This window comes from Heloderma suspectum, chromosome 1 (genome assembly GCF_057233095.1).
Source record: "Heloderma suspectum isolate Gila_16-S chromosome 1, 16-S_ref, whole genome shotgun sequence".
In the NCBI taxonomy this organism is placed as follows: domain Eukaryota; kingdom Metazoa; phylum Chordata; class Lepidosauria; order Squamata; family Helodermatidae; genus Heloderma; species Heloderma suspectum.
The window spans coordinates 395327829-395353577 of record NC_139458.1 but is presented as its reverse complement, the minus strand read 5'-3'; the positions used below and the strand labels follow the sequence as shown (position 1 = coordinate 395353577).

Genomic DNA, 25749 nt, shown 5'->3' with positions numbered 1-25749 from the left:
CTATCAATCACCCTTCCAGTGTTGGAGAAAGATGTATTGATTCACTTCATATATAAGGTGATTTTATTTGCATACTAGAGCAAACCATATGCATTATGCAAAACTAGCTACACGCTGGCTAAAATTATAGAAGCCACATAAAATCCAGATTTTTCATTCTGAAAGTATTCAGTGTCCCTCATTTGTGAGTTTTGCAGGAGAGTGGAGGGTTGGTGGCTCCAATTCACACATCACACAGAGGGAAACCTGGGCTCACCACATGCTGTATTGTTTTTCCACGTGTTCTTTTTCACATTTGCCTAGTTTTAGGTGCTATGTGGAGTGCTACCTGGATGGAGCTTGGGTAGGTATGACTATTCTCACAGAGTCAGATTTTACTTCAATCCCATTCTCTATGACCACATGTATTGCTTTCTCAGAGACCTTCTGCCTTTATTTCAACCTTCATAAGCCCCCCATGTTGGGAGGGGGAAGAAAATCTATTTAAGACATCCCAGATCTTTTCAGATCCAATTTAAACTGTCCCTAGGGCAAAGCTAAGCTGTGATTTATTTAGTTAACAAAACAATTTATCCTACTAAAAAGTCAAGACAAAGAAATATTTGTTTATACACTAAAGCCATGTTTGATAGTTACCAAAGTGAAATGGGGAGGGGTTGAATTTAGAGAGAGAGACAGGGGGAAAAAATTGTCTGGACTTTCCAGTAATGATTTTAAGATACAGTCTGTAAAATATTGGTTGGTCAACAGGGACTAGTCAAGGGCTTAAGAATTTGCCCTCCATGTAAAAGCCTTTCCTCAGATTATGGGAAAGAGACTAAATATGATTTGTTGTTATGAAGAACCATAAAGAAAACCTCCAAGCAACCGATGGATTCCACCTATATTTTTGTCTGTAAAGTAAAGGGAGGGGACATTAAATGTACTACTCTCTGTCAATAATTAGACTTAAATCTGATGCATTGTGTCTTTGTATTTGGAAAATTTATAGGATTTATTTTTAAAAATGGGGGGGGATTTGCCTTCCATTTCATTGTCCTTCTACACTAAAAACAACAGTCTGACAGAAAAGTCTCACCTCTTGACATTAAGCAAGATCAGCCCTATGGATAATGCAATCACTAGTTTTTAATGTACACTAGAATGGTACGAGGGGAAAGGGATTTCTAAAGGGAAAGACTGGCTCTGCATTTTGGTATTTATTTATATATATATATATATATATATATATATATATATATATATATATATATCGATCTCGCCCAATAGCCAAAGCTGCCTAGGATGCAAGCCAGTGTTAAGGACACTTTGGGCCAAACTGGACATGGCCAATCACATGTACACAGCATTCACATATAACACAGTGCGTGTGTGTGTTGGGGGGGCATATTTAAAACAGAAAAAGGAACACATGAGGAGGGGCACAGAACCCACCCTGCCACATCACTGCCTACCTCACCATGACTTACAGTTGCTCTAACTACATTTCTATAGTTCTGGTACTGATGCCAGAAGCAAGCCAGGGATGGAGAAATGTTGCTGGGAGAAATGGGTGGGGTGCAGGTAGGGATGTCAGAGAAATCCACAATGGAATCAAATGAAAAGCAGACTGGCTTTTCTTGAGTGGCATGGATTCCGCAGACTTGCGGAATTTTTTTTTTACTTTCCAGAATTTTATGCAAATTGAGACATAGAAAAATATGAAAAATTTAAAAAAACACCAGCCAAAAATTTGCATTTTCCCGTAGGCTAAAGCATGAAAATCTGCAGTTTGAATTGATCTGTGCATTTTGGGGAGGGGGGATTTATGCATTTTCACAAGTGCGAATTTGCACTAATGTGAATTTGCACTAATTCAGGAAAATGGGGGGTATTCCAATCCACCAATGAGCAGAAAGAAAGGCACCTGACAATCTGCGAAAACAGAAGGAGGTGAGCATCCAGAGTAAATCACAAAGAAGGGAAACAGGTTCTCGGGATGCGAACAAAAATTATTGTAGGAAGCCCAACAATAAATTTCCTACAATACACACACACACACACACACACACACACACATATGCATCCTCAGAACCTGTTTCTCTTCTTTGTGATCTGGCAATCTGCGAAATGCAGATGGAACAGACTTTACAAATTCATACATCCCTAGGTGCAGGTAAGATACTCCCTCACATTCTCTTCTTTATTGTTCAGTTTTATACACAAATGGGGCAGGCATGCAAAAATAAATGATAGTGCCTGCCATAACATCTAGCTTGGCCCTTATTCAGTCTCCCCCCGCCCCCCCGCCGCCCAATGTTACACAGACATTCATATGCATTGAAGTCAGCCATGTAGATCTGCCGGTGGTGAAACACCGGAGGAGTTCAACACGAGCAGAGCACTACCAAAGCCATGTTTGCTCATCATGAAACAATCAGACAGCCCCTTTCACCACAACAATAATGTCAGCTCAGTTTGTCTCAGCCCACACGCTATCACGCCAGACTTCCACAAGTGATGCACAGAAACAATTTTTCTTGGCTTTGTTATCTGTCCAACTGGTTCCCCTCCCGCTCTAGATGACTCAGGTCACATTCGCACACATTAAACTGATTCATCACTAAGTTCTCGGGCCAGCCCACAAACTGAGCAGACTCTTTCAAATGCCTTCAGTACTGACCAGGTTGAAATGCTGAAGCACTCAAGACAACCAGCTCAATAGGCAAGCTCTGTTCATCGAACTGGTGGTCGGCACAAAAAGCATCCCCAAAAATTTCTGCAGATGTCATGTGACACTGGCAATGGCTGTAATATCACTGATTACATTTATAGCCGCCTTTCCTCCTCCTGGTTGAACTCCAGGCAGTCTCTCTTCTGAAACTGACAAGATCCAGCCCTGCTTAGCTTTATTAAGACTGCTGGATCAAGGGCTTTCAGATCATGCCCTGGTTCCAAATGCTAGGAAACATATCCTAGAGGGTTAGGTATACATTATTGTTGAGATTCTCAATCAACCCCAAGCAATGTAGCATACCAGAAAGGAATGTATCATGAAGAATATGAGCCCTTTGCCAAAATACCTGGGCACATTGCCTATAATCTTAGCCAGATGTATATTATATATGTACTTAGGATCCCTGTTCATGTTTGTCACTATCTTCCATAGTGACCTGATTCTGAGTAGGGATGTCAGAGAATTTCGCCACGAATCTCGGGGAGGCCGAATGCCAGCGCATTCGGCCCCCCGAAATCGGTGGCGAAAAGGTCTCCCCCCCGCCCCCCCCCTGGGACGGGACTTACCTTGTGCAAATGTCCCTGGCGGCGGCGGCGGTTCCAGCGGCGGCGCGGCGGCGGTGCAGCGGCTGCGACTGCAGCGGCCGGTCTTCTGACTAGCTGCCGCCGCTGCCATTTCCAGTAAAAAACAACCCCACAAAAACGTGATAGGCTACGTAAAGATTTACGTAGCCTGTCACGGCTAGATTTTTAAAAAATACCGTGATAGGCTACGTAAATGTTTACGTAGCCTATCACGGCTGAGTCAAAACAAAAAACAAAAAAAACGCGCTTAGCCGCCATTTGCATTCCTTATTTTGGCACGTGTAATCTACGTAAACATTTACGTAGACTACGGCGAAAATAAGGGGAAGACAAATAGCGTAGACCCTACGTTCCCCTTATTTTCGCCGTAGTCTACGTAAATGTTTACATAGAATACACGTGCCAAAATAAGGAACGCAAATGGCAGTGCCCATGGGCACCACCGTTTGTGTATGCGCGGGTTTTTTTTTTTACTTAGCCGTGATAGGCTACGTAAACATTTACGTAGCCTGTCACGGCTGATTGGAGGGACGCAAACAGCGGCAGCTATGGCCGCCGCCATTTGCGTTCCCGGCCAGCCAGGATTCACGGCGGGAGGGACGGGGCGCCTCCCCCCCGGCCAGAATTTCAGGGGGAGGGACGGAGCGCCTCCCCCCCACTGCAAATCAAATTTCGGGCAAGGTAAGTGACTTTCGTACATCCCTAGTTCTGAGGCAACAGGAAACCAAGGTTTTCTGCTACACCAGCTTTCTCCAACCTAGCTGTCTCTGGATGTGCTAGATGGCAACTCCTATCATTCCTAGCCAGCATGGCCAATGGTGATGATTGCCTAGGCTGTACCAGGTTGGGGAAGGCTGTACGACACTAATGACCTGGCACAAACCTTGGGCTCATGTTCTCTCCCCTCTTTTGTATGGCAGAGGACAGGGGAAGGGGACCACATGAGTCCAGAGTTGCTGAAGGTTCATCAACGTAGTTGCCTACAATAGCTTCCCATCGCATCTGAACCAGGCCACAGAATTTACATAAAACTGTAAGGTTATGCCTTGTTTTTTTTTTTAAAAAAAAAAAATCTTGATTTTTATATAAAGCTTTTTTAAAAAAACTGCTTGAAGGACTTCATGTGCATGCTCAGTTATTCTTACAACCACCCTGAAGAGCTGGCCAGTTTTATAAGTGGAGATTAAGAGATAGCAGCTTGCATTCTAGGAAGTTCATGTTGGGGAAATGAAAATGACATATAGCATGGAGATGGCCTTAGGTAAGAAACCTGAATATTTTCAGAAGGATAGGTGCAGTGTTTTGGGGGGAAGGGGAGTCTTCAAATTTGGGGAGAGCAGAGATTCACTTCCTCTCCCCCAATGTCTATGTAATGTGTTTGTGGGGGAGGCAATTTGTATAAAAATGGCATACATTACAGAGGTGTTCCTAGGCAAGAAACCAGGATAATTTCAGAAGGATAGGTGCAGCAGGGGCTAGGGAGTTATGATGAATGAAAAACAGTTTGAGGCTTTTTTGTTTTCTGGTCAATTGGCAACAAAGTCACTGAAAGTGCAACAGAACTGGGTGGATGACTGAAGTGGAGCATACAATAGCAGAGGCAAGAGAACTTAAAGATCTAGCATTTGCCAAGCAAGCACCCAATGCTACAGCCTCCAAGGTCCCACAGACTTCACCAGGATTCATTCAAAGCTCCTGGGAGAGATAACTTGTAAAGAGCACTAAACACTGGAACAGTCCCGCAATATATTGCTACAACAAACATCCCCCTACCACCACCCTGAAAGCACTAGGATTGGAGAGCCCTGGTAAAACATTCACTGTGATTAGAAGCTAGCGCCATCAGTCACAAAACTACACCACTCCTCTCCCTCCCCACCCTGGCATTTTCCCCATATGGATAGCTGGGAAAGAAATGTATCTATTTTTGCAGACACACTGGGCCTGTTCCCATGTCAGGACATCCCACCATGGCTTAATTTCCCTGCAGGGGCTGTCACACTGTGCCTGGTGCCTGCAGGCACCATTTTTGCATGGCGCCCATGGGCACCTGACTTGTGTCACATGAAACCAGGTGGCAAGGGTTGTTTGAGGGTTAGACAACCTTAAAACAAGACATAGGTTATTTGAAGGTTGTCTAACCCTCAAACAACCCCTGCTGCCTGGGTTCGCACAACACAACAAGCCACAGCAAGCTAGACACCATGCTAAAATGGTGCCCGCAAGTGCCCAGCATGACACAACAGCCCCCGCGCATAAATTAATCCATGGCAGGCTGTCATGTCATGCAAACCAGGCCGTTATCTTTATGTGTCTATGTGTTTCCATATCTCTGAATCGTTTACTAAACTTTGGGATGGTTCAGACTCTAATTCAGCCCCCTTGGGAGGAGCCTTGTTTTGATTTGGACATCTTCTGAATCAGCCCAATTTGGAACTGGATTTGGTCAAATCCATAGTGCTTCATTGTTCAATGTCATACACTGCTTGCGGTGGGGTGGGGGCTACCTTTAAGACTGTATACATTCCTGTCTTATAGCGAAGTCATTAGCAAGAGAGTAATACCTACAATCTTCTTTGGTTGTTGTTAAAAGCAATTCTCTTTTCAAATGGCAGAAATTCTGTGGCAATAACAGTTCCACCACGTGCAGTTCATTAATAAGAATAAAGCCACAGAAGAATTGTTCAGCAGGGAACTCTTAGGGTAAGATTTAGGGATGGCAGAGAATTCCGCCACGGATTCCAGTAAGGCCAGATTCTTTAGAATCCGCCCCCCCCAGAATCCATGGCAGAACGCCCTTCTGCCCCCCCGCCCCCCCACAGAATCCCCCCAGGACGGCACTTACCTGGGGCAGATGCGGCGGAGGCGGCAGTTCCGGCGGCGGCGGCTCCGGCGGCTGGTCTCCTGGCTGGCCGCGGCCAGGCTGCTGCCGCAGCCATTGCCATCCTTGCAGCTGTGATAGGCTACGTAAGAATTTACGTAGCCTATCACAGCTAACCCCCCCCCAAAAAAACCCAGCATACGCAAATGGCGGCGGCTATGGCGGCCGCCATTTGCGTTCCCTAGTTTTCACCGTTCTAGCCTATGTAAATATTTACATAGGCAATTATGGCGAAAAATAAAGGAACGCAAATAGCACCCACTACGCTATTTGCATTCCCCTTTTTTTCGCCGTTTTATCTTACGTAAATATTTACATACGATAAATCACTGAAAAATAGGGAAAGCAAATGGCGGCCACCGTAGCTGCCGCCAATTGCGTACGCTGGGTTTTTTTTGGGGGGGGGGGTAGCCATGATAGCCTACATAAATTCTTACGAAGCTAGGAATGTACGAAAATCACTTACCTTTCGGGGATTATGCTGATGGTGGGGAGGGAGGCGCTCCGTCCCTCCCCCCGGAATCCTGGACAGGGGGGGAGGTGCTCCGTTCCTCCCCCCCCCCAGAATCCTGGCCGGCCAGCTGTGCTCCACAGCAATTCTGCGGAGCCGCCGGCCGGCTCCGCCAGCAGCCAGACATCCGGCCGCTGGCTAGCAGGGACGCGAATGGCGGCGGCCATGACTGCCGCCATTTGCGTTCCTTATTTTGGCACGTCTCAGTCTACGTAAACATTTACATAGACTAAGACGGCGAAAATAAGGGGAACACAAATAGCGTAGCGTCTATGCTATTTGCATTCCCCTTATTTTCGCCATCTTAGTCTACGTAAATGTTTACGTAGACTAAGACGTGCCAAAATAAGGAATGCAAATGGTGGCAGCCATGGCCGCCGCCATTTGCGTACGCGCGTGTTTTTTTGTTTTTGTTTTAAGTCAGCCGTGATAGGCTATGTAAACATTTACGTAGCCTATCATGGTGTTTTTTTAAAATCTAGCTGTGATAGGCTACGTAAATCTTTATGTAGCCTATCACTTTTTTTGTTTTTGTTTTTAACCTGGAAATGGCGGCGGTGGCAGCCAGTCGGAAGACCGGCCGCTGCCGCCGCCGCCACCGGAGCTGCTGCCGGAGCTGCTGCCGGAGCCGCCACCACCAGGAAGATCCGCCCAAGGTAAGTCCCGTCCCGGGGGGGCGGGCCGTTCCGCCACCGATTTCGGGGGGCTGAATGCGCTGGCATTCGGCCTCCCCGAGACCCGTGGAGGAACTTTCGTACATCCCTATACGTAGCCTATCACGGTTGCCTGGCTGGACGCAAATGGCGGCCACTACGGCGGCCACCATTTGGGTCTGCAACAGCCCGTCTGCGGCCGGAAATCCGGCTGCGGACGGCCCTGGCCGCAGAGCGGAGCCGGCCGTCGAGGATTCCAGCGGGGAGGATCGGATCGCCTCCCCCCCTCAAGGATTCCGGGGGGAGACACGGAGCGCCCCGCCATCCCCCCCACTGCGAAAGATTCCGCGAAAAGGTGAGTTTCGTACATCCCTAGTAAGATTTCCCTCCGTCTGTGCCCTTAAAAACTTTTATGGACTCCTTACATTTCTTTAATCTATCCAAAACCACCTTTAAAACCAACAAAAAAACACGCCTTTTTGGCTAGTCCAGCTTTGTCTCCAGCACTGGCCAATTCAAGGTACAATGCATATAAGATTTATGAGGTTTAAGAGAAACATTTTTTTTAAGTGGCAGTTATTGCCAGCCATCCCATTTGGTGCCCTTCAAAAATCCTGATATCTTCCTGTCTTTTTATGTAATGGAAAGTCACGTAATGTATTGCACACTCTCTCTCTCATATACACTCACAGCCTTCATTATGCAGTTGTGAAACTCAGCGGGCTAGTCAGAATAAGGCCTTTTAAGGGTCGACTTACCAACTAGCCTCTTGCTGCTTTCAAAGAGTTTATCTTCCAACTAAACAAGGAATAAGCAATACCAACCCTGTTGGCCATATCCAGTTCGCCAAGGCTGGGAAATTCTCTCCCCGCTTCTCCTGCCCCTAAGCAGTTATATTTAAATAGTGGCAGTGCAGTGCAGCTTGGGTAGAGTTGTGGGATGTCTTAGATAGCTAGATAGGGCCAGAGGCCTTATATTTATTTATGTATTTATTTATGTATTTATTTATGTATTTATTTATTTCATTTCTATACCGCCCAATAGCCGAAGCTCTCTCTATATTGCTGATTTGAGCTGTATAAGAGGGGGGCCGTGCAAGACACAATCTCCACTTGATGGCAGGACTCCCATTTGTTGCTGAAACAAGGAGAGAATGAATCTTCCTTATTCTGCAGAAGGTCAATTCTATGCTGGTGTGTGTGTGTGTGTGTGTGTGTGTGAGGGAGGGAGAATGGGACCTGCACACAAAGAGATGTGTCATTAACAGTGATGGTAGACAATGCAGGGACATTTCACAGAGACACCAAATGTATGACGATTCATTCATAGCGCTGGCCAATGTGCCAAAAATTGTGCATCGACTTTGTAAGAAACCAGCGAGGCAAACACCAGCCCCATTAGATGCTATGCCGAACCGACTTACCAAGAAAAAGGTTGCCTCTTTCTACCTTCAGAGATGACGCACCAGCAAGCAACTTAGCTCATTCACATCACAAGAATATCTAAAAGCACAATTATTGTACTTCAGGAATTCTGCCAAGACCTACACGCCAAAAGGATGCATCATGCTAGATATACTGAGCGACAAGAAAGCATTTCTAAGGCTGGTATGGCAAAGGAGTTAACATTTTTCTTTTCTTTTGTAAAGGGGCATTATACTTTAAAAGCAAGGATATTTGGCTTCGAACAACAGGCAATTATTTAATTCTTGGCAGGTTACAGACTTCTATACTCCACTTGGTTTGCTACACTTTCCCCTGCATAGTCCCTCCTATACATATTTTTTTGGCTAGAGGTTTGAAAACTAAATGCCATAAGCCCTATGCAGGTGTTCACCTACAACATGAGCAGGGCTAAACTGGGGGAGGGGGCATGAACACGCATGCAAGACCCACACACACACCAGCGGCCCCACACACCCACAGCTGCTTATCAGGATTCCCAGTTTCAGGTAGGGTTATAAGAGCCTTCAGCCAAATGCACTTACAAACCACTTTCAGATCTTCTCACTAGATGCATGAAGATTGCTAAAGCAGCTGGGCATGCTGGGATGTTGGATGTGGAGCTTGCATGTGTACCCCACATCCATTCCCCAGTTTAGCCCTACTCCTGTTGCAGGCAGATACCTGCATTAGGGCTTCATTCAAATTGTGTTCTGGATAAAGCTAGGGTTCCTCAGAAGCTTCTTAGGACCACCTTGATGAGGAGAGCAGTAATGATGGATAAGCATCCCAGATAAGAGTGATGGGGAATCTGGCTAAGAACATAAGAGCAGCCTTGCTGGATCAGACCAATGGCCTATCTCATCCAGCAACCTCCTTTCCATAGATTGGAATCCAAGCAGTGGAGGCTGGTGGCTCCAACATCAGTGGGGTGGGAAATCCACTCTGGGTCTCAGTCAGAACCAGTCAGAACTCTAAAGAAGCACCTTGGATAGCTCATTTAGGCTCCTTTAGAGTTCTTACTGGTTCTGACTGAAACCTGGAGTGGATTCACCACCCCGCTGACATTGGAGCCACCAGCTTCCACTGAGCCTGAGTGTGGTGGTGGTGGGGGGACTTTTAAGGTCTGGATAGGAGCCCCTGCACCTATTCTAGCAGCTACATCATTTTTCATGTTTACGCTAGAAACAGATTTAAAGTAATGTCCGTTTTGGCCCTTAGGTAATGCGTCCATGTGGAAAACAGGTGTTTGCAAAACTCAGCATCATACAAGTGCAATTGTCACAGAGATGGAGCTTGGCTGCAGCATCTCCCCCTCAAGCATACATTCAGCTTGAAACCCATGTACACCCTGTGTGATGTGTGAAAAGGCCCTAAAAATGTAAAGAAGCGACCAGTCAATTTCTTTGGTAGTACCACCACCACAAGCAGGCGATGTTCCAGAGGTGTTGCAATGCTCAAATCAAAAAGGTAATTGCAATCACTTGGCCCGTTGGGCACAGATAATCACAACTCAGTTCTGCACCTATCAGCCCAGAACTAAATGCATTCAAGCCATGACGAGCAGCAAGGATAGCCATCTGCTAGGGAAGAGGGCTTCAAGCAAGGATAGTTACCAATGAATTCGAAAGCCTCTTCAAAGTACTGCCTGAGATTCTGCTTGTTGCTGTCTGTGGCAGGGAGACGCTTGTAGTTGAACAGACCTTTCTCGTAATGGTAGAGGGGGAGGTGAGTGGTGACGTTGATGATGTAGCCGATGTTCAACCTCTGCATCTTCTCCAAGTCCTGAGCGTCGTGTTCATTGCCAAGGAACAAGAAGGGCAAGATCGGGGTGAGCTCGGCATTCTCAATGTCTGGAGTGGTTGGGATGGACTGAGGTAGTGTACATGTCACTGCGGCGGCACCCACCCCTCCGCCCCCGCCCTCGGGGCACTCTTGGAGCTGGAGAGAGTTATCACAGAGGTTTTCATGGTTCTGTTTAAAACTGCTGAGTCCACCTGCAATGGAGAGAGAGAGGAGGAAAGGGGGGTTCAGAAACAAGAGAGATGCAGGGCTCGAGTAAAACTAAGACTGACATTCACAATGCACCAAGCCAGCCCGCAATCTCGCACGGTTACCGAGGCTGCGGCGGTCATTTCCTGCCAAACAACACAGCTGAGGCCAATAAGGCTGCTCAGGAACACAGGCCCTCGTGCAGCACACTGGCTGAGAACATATTTAATCAGCACTTTGCTCTTGCAATTCCACCAGTGGCGGCAAAACCATGGACGGAGCGTGGCTGTGCCATTGGTGGAAACTGCTTATTTATTTATTTATTTCATTTCTATACCGCCCAATAGCCGAAGCTCTCTGGGCGGTTCACAAAAACTAAAACCAAACAACACACAATAAAACAATTTAAAATATATAGAACATTAAAACCACAATATAACAATACAACCACAATAAAACCTAGCAGCAGTACAGGAGTTTAAAATACAGATTTAAAACAGCAAAGATAAAAATTTAGAAAGCTAAAATGCCTGGGAAAATAAAAAGGTCTTCACCTGGCGCCGAAAGGAGTACAATGTAGGCGCCAGGCGAACCTCACTAGGGAGCTCATTCCAGAGCCGGGGTGCCACAACAGAAAAAGCCCTCCTCCTAGTAGCCACCCGCCTCATTTCCTTTGGCAGGGGCTCACGGAGAAGGGCCGCTGATGATGATCTTAAGATGTGCTACCTTCACATCTCTAAAGCTTTCTCTCAAACACACACACTAGGGCAAACAGTATGAATGTGACCATTCTCTCTTTATGTGAACCTTTCTACAGGCAGTTAACAAGATTATCGCTAGCCACATCACCTCTCATGGCAACAAAGCACTATGGTTGTCAATACGTCGTCAGACTGGTTGCAGTGTGTTTTTAAGGGCGCAACTCTATGCATATTTAGACAGAAAAAAGTCCTACAACTCCCAGCATTCCCCAGCCAGCCAACACTGCATGTTTTCTGTCTAAACATGCACAGGATTGCACTTTAAGTGAGTCTAACTCTGTGTTGCATGGCATGTTGCAGCCTTGCCCTCCAGAAGTTTTGGACTTTAATTCCCATCAGGCCCAGCCAGCACAGCCCATTGCCAGGAATCCTGCGAACTGTAGTCCCAAACATCTGAAGTATACCACACTGGGGAAAGCTGGCAAATTCTCTCACTTACAAGATGTCATAATTCTTTTTCAGATGAGGAGAGGGAAAATACACAGTACTGTAGTATCTCCCTCCCCACCATCTCTTTTTTAATAAGTGTTACTGGGTTGGGTTTTAGTATCTAACCCTAGTCCTCCTTCAATTGCTGCATACCAAGGGCAAAACTGATTTTGTGAGACAATACTCACAGAAGCTAGGCTCCCGATTTTAAACCTACATTTCCTGACTTGTGTGGGCAAAATGACTACCATTTATCCGTATTCATTTAGATTGTACAATAAGATTTTTGCTTTCCTTATGAAAGGTAGCAAAGTTCCGTAATTGACACATTTGCTTCATAAAGAAGAGATTACTCAAAGAGATGACCTCTGAAGGGGGAGGGGTATCACCGAAAGAATACATACGAGACTGAGGCACTTTTTAGAAATTATTATTGCCCTAACATGCTTCAGGGTTTTCCAATGGGTTTTCTAGCGAATTGTTCCAGAAACTCTGAAGAGAAAAGCAGAAGCTTAACAACTTTCTTCACCTCAATCCGAGATGACATCAGCTCAGGCTTCCCACCTGCCTGGTTTCCATGGCATTTACACAAAAGACATACAATGACATCAGCTTGGCATGACATCAGCCCTTTGAGTACAAACAATGCAAGAAGAGCTACTTTGTTCGAGGGCTTTTGGTACAACTGTGTTCTTGGGAGCCAGTGATGTAATGCTAACAGGTGGTTGGGCCAGCTTTTGCCTAACAGGGAGGAGGAAAAACACAGTGCTACCCCTTCTGTATACATGGGAGATTATAGGTTAAGCTTTTACTAATGGCAAGCGAGACAATGCATTAATTCAAGAGAAACTTCACTTAACACGCACTGGTCAAAGAGAGAGAAATTTGCAAGAATGGGATGCCTTGAATAAAGCAATGTCATCTGGAGGGAAAGACGTTTCTCACTGTAAACACTTTGCTGAACTGAAGAAGCTAAAACATATGGCAACCCAGAGGCAGTTATTTTTAGATGCAACTCTTCATATTCTCATTATTTTGTCTAGAAGCCTCTCTGTGTCACAGCAATGAAAACTTCAGACATTCCAGACTAAGCTCTCAAAGATAAGACATCAAGTTTATCACTTCTTAATAGGGACACATTATACCATTCAAAAGGAAGCTTTAGGTATTGAAGTGCAGGTGAGGAAGAGATGGGAAATTAAGAGTTTGATTTTCGTAACTTAGCATTTTTGTTGATGAATTCAAAGACCCAGTGTGGATTTGGTTTATATTTGTTCATTCAGCAGATGAGTATGACAGTTAGGAAGTAGTTTTATAAAGGCATTTCAGAAAGTTTGGCCGAAGCAAGCTTATTTTGCTTTGGACTGTATCCAAGTCCCTTTCCCCCAGTTCAGAGAGAAAAGCAGCCAGCTAACTATTTTTACTCAAGGTGGTAAAAGTCTTGCAACATTGCTCAAGAGAAGTTAGCAGCAACAGATTGCAACTCTGGCTTTAATCACAAAGGAAACTCTTTGTCTCTCTTCCCAAACTGCCAATGCTCATTTGGATCTGTAAGATCATTTAATCAAAAGCAATTGTTCTTTACGTGGTGATAAGGCTTGTCACTTTCCCCACAATACAAGCTCTGTCTCTTTAACACTAGCAAAACTCGATCTGTACTGACATTCCCAGCTCTACCATGCAGGGGAAAGCTGGACTTGTCGTGTTTACTCGTCATGGACCTTCTACAAAACACCGAGCCTTTGTCCAAAAAGGGGAGCAGCCCAAAGTACAGCTTCCCTGCTACTTAATATAAAAGAAGAGTTAAGAACAACTGAAGTACACCCCGAGCCTTGGGGAGCCTTTTAGACGTCTGCATGGTTGCGTTGCTTGAAAAATTCCCTTTAACACATCATTAATTCCCTGTTTCATTGCCAGGATCCTTATACCATCTTATTTTTTTCTGCCCGAAAGCCTTTCCCTTAAGGAGGTGGGTTGGTGATCAAAGCACAAATGTTAAAAAAAATAATTCTCAAGACTACCATATCTTTCTGACATCTGAGAAGCCTATTCTTGTATATAATTGTTTGAATGTGGTGGAGGAGAAGGTGAATGGAAAGGGGACATCACTAAGCCACAGCTGGTGTGGTTGTGTTGGTTGTGTTTATTTAGGGTGTATTTACGTGTTACATTTTGGGAGCAACAATTAGGATTACCACTTGATTAGCAGTTTCAGGCCATGAGGGTATGAATGTGTTTGGAGGCACATAAGTAGTGGCCACTGCATGCAAGTGCACAGAGAAAAGCTCTCCGTATACAACACCATTTTGGCTCTCATTCTTTCCTATGCCACTATTTGCTACATTTCCTCTTAGCATTGTCCATTCTTCTTTTAAACTGCACATCAAAAATAAACGGGCAAATAACAGCAACATAATCCCATTCATATTTGGTAAGAAGTAGCCCCTACTGTGTAATATAAAGTTTCAATTCAAAATACCTTTCCAATTCAAATGTGTTTTGAATTGCAGCCCTTGGGAAGGATCTAATGGTATCCATGTGCTAGCAGTACTGATGTTGTGCTAGTGTAAGCCAACATGTGTGCCATGTCAGTAGCACTTGCAAAATATATCATTTTCTCAATCTATATTCAAGCAGGCAGTGGTAGGAGGGATACATGAGCATCCTGCCATTTGCCCCCAAATGGGCTCAATTCGTTGTCATGCTCCAAGTGAGCATGATCAGAACACTGAGGGCATCCCAAAGCACCCACAGCCACCATCTTCCTTTTCCTGTGCCCTCCGGAAGGGCCACCACACTTATTTGGGGCATAGGAAGGGAGAGGTACAGCAACAGAGGAGCTCTATGTCCTTGGAAGAGGGGCCTTCAAGCTTTCCCCCTCCATGCAGGAAAGACACCAGGGTCCCAGGGCTTCTTGTGGGAATGCAACACAATTACCTATCCTTTAGGCAGGATTTCACTTCATTTCAAGTACATGGAGAGATCTCAGGTCGGGTGTGTGTGTTTCATTGAAACACACAACTCTGTACAAGAGTAGAAACCAACTTCTTTCACAAATTGAAGTTCATACGTTTGCCCCAAGAATTACTCTGTTTTACAAGAATTGTAAAACAGCAAATAAAACTACCCATATTCAAAAGGCAGCAAATTAAGGAATTCTAGAAGAATGTGACTGTAGGAAGCACCTCAGTGCAGAGACTACGGCATATCTCCTGAGGGTTTGAGCCCTGTCTGGTCTGTGTCAGACAGACTACATGAGATCATGAATGTTGAGTTCCACTGGCTTCATGTCCTCTGGTTCTCGTCCAGAGACACTGTAGTAGTAATATTCTTGCCTCTTCTCCTATTTTATGGACATTTTTCTAAAGAACCTTTGTCATCCTTTGGATGGATATTCGTGGAAGTATCTGCAATTTGGGGGGAAAGGGTGGGAATAAGTATGTCACTAATACTTATTCAGCAGTGTTGAAAAATGCACTATATAAGTTTCGTTGACAGTACTGGAAAAAAATCTGGGATATATATATATATATATATATATATATATATATAATTATAAAGATATTGACATTGACCCCTGTCCCTTTGCAAAATAGGACAACAGTCACTAAAATTAAATCTGCGGGATTTATATATTTTCCCCCCACTATATATGTTCTCTCTTTCTCTCTCTCTGTTATATAACCTATATAACAGCCATCTCCAACCTGGTGCCCTCCAGATATGTTGGACTACAATTCCCAGCATCCCCAGCCAGCCATATTCAACACATTCAGAGGTACCAGGTTAGAGATAGCTGGCCTGTAACTATGCCAAATTTTACCTAGCTTTCTTAGAAGATTTTTTTAGAATGTAAGGTCTTTTTCCTCCATTATATTTAACTATGTAAATGCAGTTTATTCACAGAGGTTGCTTAAAACTCATACATACTAGCCAGCCAGAAGCAAGATGCATGATGTGGGGTGTGGGAGATCAATAATTCTATCAGGTTCTAAAACCACTGATGATATTTCAGTTAAAAGTTAACCTCATCCTTTGTTTTATGTGTCTGCTCATTACTGTAATTTACAAAAACATGTTCACACTTTAAATATATATTGAGCAACAGTCATCCACCAGCCATGACGTTTGATAAGAAGCATAGCTTCTAAATTTGAAAATTTTGCCATTTCATTTGCAGTAATCTCAGAGAAGCAGATAGGATCTACCTGGGAAGGAGATCCTATCAGATAATGGAAACTCTAATAGTAGACATGGACATGAAGCTGACAGGCAGACAGGAACATAGGAAGGAGAAATTTGGGTTAGTAAGGAGGTGCAGATACAAAACCCTCAGCACTGGAACGGATAAACTGAAGGTCCAACATGTGTAACCATGGGTTAAACCCAACACAGGACTTCCAGATTCTATGCTCTCATGTAGATAGGGAGTAAACCAAAATTATGGTGCATTTTGGTATTAAATATCTGCTTCTTTATAAAAAGAGAGAGAGAGAGAGAGAGCGCCAACAGACACTGCCCAAGTCTCTGAAGTGATCTTCTGAATACATCCATATGAAAAAGGCAAAAGTTTCCACTTCCTTTTCTACAGCAATGCCCCAGCTATCACTGATGCTATATAACGATGGAGTGTGGACTGCATAGGTCGCTAAATCTAGTTTTTATATATGTTTCTGGCATTAGATCTCAGCTCCCAACTTGAAACACAAGCACTGGTCAACTTAGGGATGTCAGAGAATTCCGCCACGGATCTCGGTGAGGCCGAATGCCAGTACATTCAGCCCCCCGAAATCTGTGGTGGAATGGCTGCCCCCCCCCCCGCAGATCCCCCCAGGGACGAGACTTACCTGGGGCGGATGTTCCGGGTGGCGGTGGCTCCGGCGGTGGATTCAGCGGCGGTGGCTGCGGCGGCTGGTCTTCCGACTGGCTGCCACTGCCGCCATAAGCAGTCTGGAGGTGGTGTTTTATTTTTTTGTTTTTACAGGGACGTGATAGGCTACGTAAAGGTTTATGTAGCCTATCATGGCTGGGTTAAAAAAAAAAAACGCGTATGCAAATGGCAGCGGCTACGGCGGCCGCCATTTGTATTCCTTATTTTTCGCCGGTTTAGTCTACGTAAATATTTACGTAGGCTATTACGGCGAAAACAAAGGGGAACGCAAATAGCATAGCAGGCGCTATTTGCGTTCCTTTCTGATTTGCCATTTTAGCCTACGTAAATATTTAAGTAGGCTAAAACGGCGAATAAAAAAGGGACGCAAATAGCGCCTATTATGCTATTTGTGTTCCCCTTTATTTTCGCCGTAATAGTCTACGTAAATATTTACGTAGACTAAGACGGCGAAAAATAAGGAACGCAAATGGCAGCGGCCGTAGCCGCCACCATTTGCGTACGCGGTTTTTGTTTTTGTTTTTTACCCAGAGCCCTCCATGGCCGGAAATCCAGCTGCGGACGGCTCTGGCCTGGGCTGGGCCTGGCCGGCTGCTCTGCAGGGCCGCCGCGGAGCACAGCCGGTCGTCGATGATTCCGGGGGGGAGGAACGGATCACCTCCCCCCCGTCAAGGATTCCGGGGGGAGGGATGGAATGCCTCTCCCCCCACCATAAATATAATCCGCGGAAAGGTAAGTGACTTTCGTACATCCCTAGGTCAACTCAGATATTCCAGAAAGTGTTGCTATCCTTAACTATGACACAGTTGATGAATTTCAAAATTTTAGCTTGGCCCATTCCTGAAGATCTTTGGGCCAAATATTTTATAGTTGCATTGGTTTATTTTACCTCAGCCAAAAGTGGCTTAACCATCCACTAAAAGTGCCACTCCCAAAGACTTTCTAGAACACACTCTGGGTGTGTATTCATTATGGTTTCACTAGAACAGCCTTCTTCAACCTCATGCCGCCCAGATGTTTTGGACTACAGCTCCCATAATTCCAGATTGGTGCTAATGGGAGATGTAGTCCAAAACATCTGGAGGGCACCAGGCTGGGGAAGGCTGTGCTAGAACATATGCAGACAGGAATAAAAACACTCACCCATATTGCTAGCTAGTATCCAGCATCAGTTCCAGGATTTGAAAATTCCTTTATGCCACTGCTTTTCTTTCTGTACACCCCAAATAAAGTGGGAATGGCAAAGCCCTTTGGCCATCTTGGGAACCACACAATGCCAGACCTTATCACCCTCTGAAGGTAGCCTGGATGATTGCAAAGAACCATTTTAAAAAGGAACTTGCTATGCACAATTCCAATGTGTTCTGAATAACTTAAGCAGGATTTTTTTTTTAAAGGCTGGAAATTACACTTTTTTGTTTACTCTATTTTCTTTCCTCAAAAGAGCAAGGCATTTTAGAAGTTCTAACATTTTCCCAGTACTACAGAATCCATTATATTATCATTATTAATTATTATTATTCTCCTCCTTGGTATTTCAAATATGCTAGTATCCAGACATTGGATGATATACTCCCCCCCCCGCCACTGCTATTCAGATTGATGAAGTCTCAAATTATCTTCTTGTGGTTCAAAAATACACACACACACACACACACACACCAAAACACAGCTTATATAACTCATATTGGTAGCCTCATAAAGTCAGATCTAGTCCTCCAGCAATTAAGCTGTTGAACATGACAATTTATTCACAAATGCTTTGCTGAGTTTATTCTCAGAAGCATCTCTAGACAGGCAGTGTGGTGGAGTAGACAGTGTCAGACTTAGACTGACAAGCACTGGGTTCAAATGTCCATTCAGCCGTGAAGCTTAACAGGTGACTGATCCAAAACTAACCATCTCTCTTAGCCTAACCAAACTCACAGGGTTGCTGGGAGAATAAAATGCTGGGGGTGGGGGTGGGAATGAAAGGATGGGAATTTTAAAAATGGAACTCATAAAAATATAACCCCTGCTGAAGAAACCATGCAGAATGGGCTTGGCACCAAAACCCGTACAGAGGTCACAAAATTAAGGCTGCTGTTCAGCGCTCCCATTGTCTGCCCTCCTCCATCCAAACCCAGACTTTTGAATTCTTCTGCACCCAACTCTTGGGTTGGATGCCGGTTTGATTCAGTTGTTGTTATGTTTTTAAATTTTATTTTAATGTATTTGTTTGTATTACTGTTTTGATCACTTTTTTGTGTGATTGTAAGCCGCCTTGAGTGCCATATTTTTTAGTAGAAATGCAGGGTACAAATCAAACAAATAAATAAACTGGTTGCCATCTATTTTAGACTTAAGAAGAGACATAGGGCATATCCAAACTACCAACCTAATCTGGCTTTATACCAATTTCACTGGCCTGGATTATAACAAAGAATTCTGGGAACTGGAGTTCGATGGGGGTACAGTGAATGCTCCATTAGGAATGTGTAGGCAAGAGATGTGCAACTTGTGGTTCCCAAGATGTTTTAGCCTACAACTCCCATCATTCCTCACTATTAGCTATGCTGGCTAGGGCTGATGGGAGCTCTGGCCAAAACATCTGGGTGGGCCACAAGTTGCCCACCTCTAGTCGGGGCCTACCCACTCCCTGCTCACAGAACTACTATTCCCAAGATTCTTTGGGGAGGAGGAATGGCAATCAGGGGTGCAACCCTATGCATTTTAAGACAGACAAAGGGCCCTAAAACTGCCAGCACGGTTGATGGGGGAATGCTGGAAGTTGCAAGACTTTTTTCTGTCTAAACGTGCCTAGGATTGCACCCAAAGAAAGTTAATTTAACAATTTTACTACGTTGTGAAGTTAAAAATGGAAGACTTCTGGGAGGAGGAGGGAGAAATCCAGTCTTCATCTTTTTTCTCCTGAAGTTTATTTTTAGATTCAGTCCACTAGGAAGTTGAAAGCTTTAAGACAGAACTTCAGCTGCTATGCAATATAGATGATTTACAGTAGATGGTAGAGATTCTGTTATTGCAGAATTGGGGGGGGATTAAAAAGCCCCTGAATAAGAAAGGATTCAGTGCACAACTCTGTTTATTTCCAAACTAGCATCAAATAAGTAACATTGTGACAGTAATTTTTACACACACACACACACACATACACACACATGGAGAGAGAGAGAGAGAGAGAGAGAGAGTTTGAGAGCACAATTTGCAATCCTGCAAGTACAGCCAGTTTGTTTAAAACTGTGACCTCATTTGTTTATATTACTGCAGAAAGTCCTGCCAAAGCAACAGCTGATGGCAGCCTTATGTATTTTTCCACTAAGACAACAATTAAATAGCTTGTGTGTTTTAATGAGCAGAGGACATTATGTCAAACTGATTCGAAGCATGAGACGGTTGAAGGATAAGGCAATGTCATTCAAAATACATAAAACACACACCGCCGGACTAAGACTGTTTTGAGCAAGGGACCTTTCCATGATACAGTACTCTGTAACAGAGAAAGCTTCAGCTACTGGGTGGTGTAGAAATAGAATAAATGCATACATACATCATATGCAAAATTTCCCTTTTTCTTTTCTTTTTAACTTAGTGGCACTCAAGGTGCCAGAATTTAAAGCAGCCTTCCCCAACCTAGCACCCTCCAGATGTGTTGGACTACAAGTCCCAGCATGCCCCAGGCAGCTGGCTGGGGAAAGGCTGCTTCAAAGTGTCATCACTGGGCAAAAATACTGCAGGGGGCAGGGAGATACGAAAACCTTACAACACAATCCTATGCAGCTCTACTCAGAAACAAATTCTGTTGAGTTCAGTGGGACTCACTTTCAAGTGTGTATAGGACCGCAGCTTAATTTGTTCATCCAGATGTGACATTTCAGACACAGCCAGCCAAGGGTGTTTCTAGAGAAGGCTTTTGTTGTACAATTGCCCTGCCTCATTCATGGAATTTTATAGGGGGCCCAGATGTCATAGGCTTCCCTTTGTAACCCTGCTGTGTTTTCCCAGCACTTCTTCCATCTTTTTTGTTACCATCTATTAAGGAGGGAAAGATGGAATTGCTGTGCAGTGTGCCTTTGGACCAGTAGCATTAGGAATCCTTGGCCCGGAACCACCCCAAGCATACCAAACTATGCTCAGATGAGTACATGGAGGTGGAAGGAGAGGCATGGCTTCTGGATGGGAATTATGGGAATTGCAGTCCAACACATCTGGAGGACACCAGGTTGGGGAAGGCTGTCCCAGGTCTGCCTGTTGCTCCTTGGGTAGAAGCTAGATGTGGAAGCCAGAAGGACTATTATATCTGCCTTCAATATAATATTTATAGATGGTGCACAATGTAGAGATGACGGACCTGCAGGCATAGGTTTGATTAGAATGGTTCCACCATGTGTCAATTATAATTAAGTGAAATGCTGTAACAGGGCACCAGAGGAAGACACACACATTGGCATTGCTAAAGGCAAACTCAATATAAATGAGCCGTATTGTAACCTCCTTTACACCTTTAAGGCTATTCCATAAACCAATGATAATCCACACTATCAACCAAATTTCAAGGAGAGGTTTGGCCTGAGGTGTTTGAGCTCTTGGGTTAACTAAAGCAAACATCAAATATGTTAATCTCCGTTACTAGCGTATTGTTTTAGGCAATAACACTGCAGAGCAGAAAAAGTATGTTTAGGGTGACCACTCATCTTGATTCCCAGTTGTGTTCTAGTCAATACATTGGGCATTCTGTCTCCTCGGATAGGAAGATCAAACTATATTCCATAAATACAGGGAATGCAGGTTTAGTATTTATGCTCAGATCCGGTTTTTTTAAGCTAATATTTCTATACTTCCCTCTAGATCAGGTGTGGGCAACTTGTGGCCCTCCAGATTTTTGAGCCTACAATTCCCATGATCCCTAGCCAGCATAGCCAATGGTGAGGGATGTCTGGCGCTGTGGCCCTCCAAATGTTTTGGCCTACTAATTGCGCATACCTGCTCTAGATGCACAGGCTGTACTGAAGATTGGAACAAGGATGGTTAGGAGAGGCAACGCTGGAGCAACACAAAGTGTTGGCTCCCTACATCTTGTCCCATTCTGGGCTAATCTTGCAGTGGGGAAAAGGGAATGGATTGTCTGTTATTATGCTAACCATTGGCTGCCCTAGCCAGAACAAGCCTCTGACCTCACCCTTCCTATAATTCTTGCAACCAGCAGGTCCAGAGGTCTGTGGCTAGGATGACAGAATCCATTCTTCATAATGTTTTTTTAAGAATTCAAAGTTCAGTCAGTTTTGGCCTCCAAGAGGGAAAAGGGGGGGGGGATTTTTTATCTATGTTAGCTAATCTACCATTTTGAAAAACACGCAATCATTGATCAAAGGAGCTGATCATTCTAGAAGCAATGTCCACCAATTAGGGATGCTGGGAGAAATCCAGTGCAGAATCAAATGAAGTTGAATTCCCAAGTATCAGACCTCCAGAGTCCACAGCAGACACCCCCCCCCCCTTACCTGCATGTCCTCAGATTTTGCACAGGGCAGCTCTCCGTCTTTCTAAAAGGCGTGATAAGCTAATGGAGGCACCATAGGCCTATCGTGGGAAAATTATGGCTGTAATTGGTGTATTTAGTATTTTACGCCATGTAAACAGCCACAATTTAGGTAGAAGTGCTTTAAACTGGTGCGTAAAATACATCAGTTATGGCCGTAATTTCCCCACGATAGGCTAATGGAGCCTTTTAGAAAAACAGAGAGCTGCCCCACGAATTCTGGCGGATGCACCTGGTCTATGGGGAAATCTGCAGGGCCCCAAGTGGCCCAGATTTCCCTGTGGTGGACACCCCCCCGCCCGCAGACCGAACATCGGAGGGGGAGGTTCACCCGTCCCTGACCTCCATACTACATACGAATTCCCACAAGTAGGACATGAGTGCAACATGTACACCCACAAGTAGGGCATGAGTGCAACAGCACCCTCCCAGTCGTGTTCCCCAGCAACTGGTATACATAGGTGTACTGTCTCTGACACTGGAAGCAGCATGTAGCCATCAGAACTAGTAGCCATTGGTAGCCTTACCCTCCATGAATTTGTCTAACCGCCATCCAAATTGGTGGCTATCACTACATCTTGTGGAAGTGAATTCCACAGTTTAACTCTGCGCTGTGTGAAGATGTACTTTCTTTTATCTGTCCTGAATCTCAGCTTCATGGGATGACCTTGGGTTCTAGGATTATGAGAGAGGGAGAAAAATGACTCCCTGTTCACTTCCTTCATACCACGCACAATTGTGTACCCCTCTATCATCGTCCACCGTACTGCCCTTTTTTCCCCTAAGCTAAACAGTCTTCAGTGAGGCTGCATGACTCAAATGACAGCTTGAGATCTGTAGTGGAGAAGTGCCCTGCTCTATTTTTAAATTATTTCTTAAATGTTAAGATTAGAAAACATCAGGGGAGGATGGTGTACCAGTCACCAGCCGTGAAGTTACAAGGGCAGTTCAGATAACCCCCACATGTGTGGAAAAACAAAACAAAACAGGGGTGGGCTAGCCCTGCTGCTAAGCCCCCAGCAGCCATGCCCCTGCATATTCGGCCACCATGACAAACATGTACACATGTAGATTGGCCCAGAATCCTTCCCTGTCACATGGACAAGCACTATGCACAGAGGGTCTCTTCACGAGCCAGCCAAATGTGTGGTCTGTAGGAATGTGGACACCAGGGGTAATGGGAGTGGCCTAGCCCACATGGCTCAACAACGCCCCTCATATATGTTCTTTTAATGCATGGAAGGGGACTGAACCTCCCTTACCATCACTATCCAATCAATGATCTCTTACAGTTACTATCCAGTCAATGATCCTCTCACAAGTGCATTCCACACAGGACCCCAGAATCGTAAATGATACACAAAGGAAGGGGCGGGGGGAAATAGGATTTCCTCAGTTTTAAAATAGTGCTGTCTGAATCCTTCAAAATGTGCACTCTCCCTACAACAAAAACATTGCTTTGAACAGGTGTGGATTCTTCCCACAGTAAACATGATGAACTGTGCATTTATTACTTATTAAAAAAAAAAAACAGTAGAAAGCTCACAGATTTCTAGAGCCCCTGCTAATGGTCTAGCTGCATTCTAAGCAACCACATAGCTGTCATGAACACTGCATCACCCTGCTACAAGGCAAGGAAGAGCCAACCACTAACCGAACACCAGAGCAGCTCATCAGAAGACTGAGGGAAGAGAAAAAGCCAATTGGGATAGTTATTTTCCTCTTACTGAACTCCGTCAGAAAACTCTTGGAAACATGGATTTTATTTATGGTAGAATGGATTAAGGTTCCAGGATGTCATGCAACCTTACAGACTTTCACTTTAGTAAAGAAGTATGATTGCATTTGGGTATGCATTATCTGAACATTAACCCCACACACACCAATATAAATTAGATGAGAATTTTCAGCTCAAATTTGAGTTGTGTGAAATCCTCCAGCAAGTGTCAAGCGCAGGAGGGAGAAGTTCATGGAGGCAAAAGTAGATCAGTACCAGAGAGGATCTCTGGAGGACAATGGACACCATTTTTTCCCCAAATGCCCCCATCAGAGTATCACTATGTGACAACACAGGCATTGTTCTGGTGGCTATGGAGGCCACTAGACCTCCTCTCCCAGATGTGGCAGCTGGTTTCATCTGGTGCTGAATTTGCCGTGGTCAAAAAATCACCAAGACACTCTCCATTTTGCCCCAGAATTTGGGTGGCATTTTGTCTTGGCCCTAGCAAATGACAAATCTGAGGAATATGCCCATATGAAATTAGGTGCCCCTTTCCTTCAGCGTTTGAGATTTATGCCCAAGTCTTCAAACACACACACACACACACACATACACACACACACACACTTAGACTTGCTGGAGGAGAGGGGTCATGTGTTTTGGAATTGTGGTTCTATCACTTCCAGGTAAAGTGACAGTAGCAATTAATGCAGTTCCTACTTGGCAAGATGCGCATGTTCATGATGCATTTGGAGCCTGTGTTTCTCACCACCTGGAAAGTGTAAGGTCTCCCTGCATACAGTTAACCAGAAATGTGAAAGGCTAAAAGATCCATGCATTTAAAAAGAGTCTTCATGCAGCCACTTTTTATTGTGTGCAAGACAGTGTTGACTCTGGGACAAGGGGGTGGGGCGGGGGGATCAAATATAGAATACCTTCCAGGATCTCCACATCAAGGTGATGGAAAATACCATTCAATATCTGTACAGAATACTAGAAATTCAGCTGTCCTTCAGCCTGCACAGATAATGTTCAGAGCGACCAATGGGACATACACACACCCCGCGCATCTCAGAATTTTTAATGCATGTGAAAGAGAAAATCCCACAGCCCAACATTCCATCTGTGCTTTGGCTTGCTCTGTGCTGGAATGTTGGTTGCGGCTATGAGGCAGATGTCACGTCCCATGTTTGGAGGGGAAGAGAGATAAATGCTCTGTTTTCTAATATTTCTAGCTATCAGTGTCTTGGACTAGGGAGGCAAGTTGAAGGCACAGAAGACTCCTGCAGCAAGTTTTACTTAGCTGGGTTAGGGATATATGGATTTTGTTAATTCCACTCCGTCTGTGTTCGGGGGATTGTCAGGTGACTTTTGTTCTATTATCCGCTCATCGATGGAATTGGGGTTTTGTATGAAAAGTTTGTTCCAGTTTGCAAATGCGCATTTGCGCTAATCCACCCCAAAAGTAAAAAAAAAACCAACCAGTTCACATATCTGTGAAGTCTGTGAGACTCAGAAAAAGCTGTAGAACTCGCACGTCAGATTCATAGAGATCTGAAGTAATTTAAATCCATTGAGGATTTCCCCAGTATCCCTAGGGATGTCAGATAAATCTGCAACAGAACCAAATGAG

General features: G+C 44.6%; 1 protein-coding gene across 1 annotated transcript in view; it reads right to left on the bottom strand.

The window, feature by feature from the left end:
* The window catches only part of DUSP10 (dual specificity phosphatase 10), a 66111-nt gene that overhangs the window by 3174 nt on the left and 37188 nt on the right, over nucleotides 1-25749 (bottom strand). Inside the window, exon 3 of the mRNA XM_084828739.1 lies at nucleotides 10404-10784. Within this exon, the coding sequence (XP_084684865.1) occupies nucleotides 10404-10784 (381 nt within the window). The remainder of the gene's footprint in view (nucleotides 1-10403; nucleotides 10785-25749) is intronic.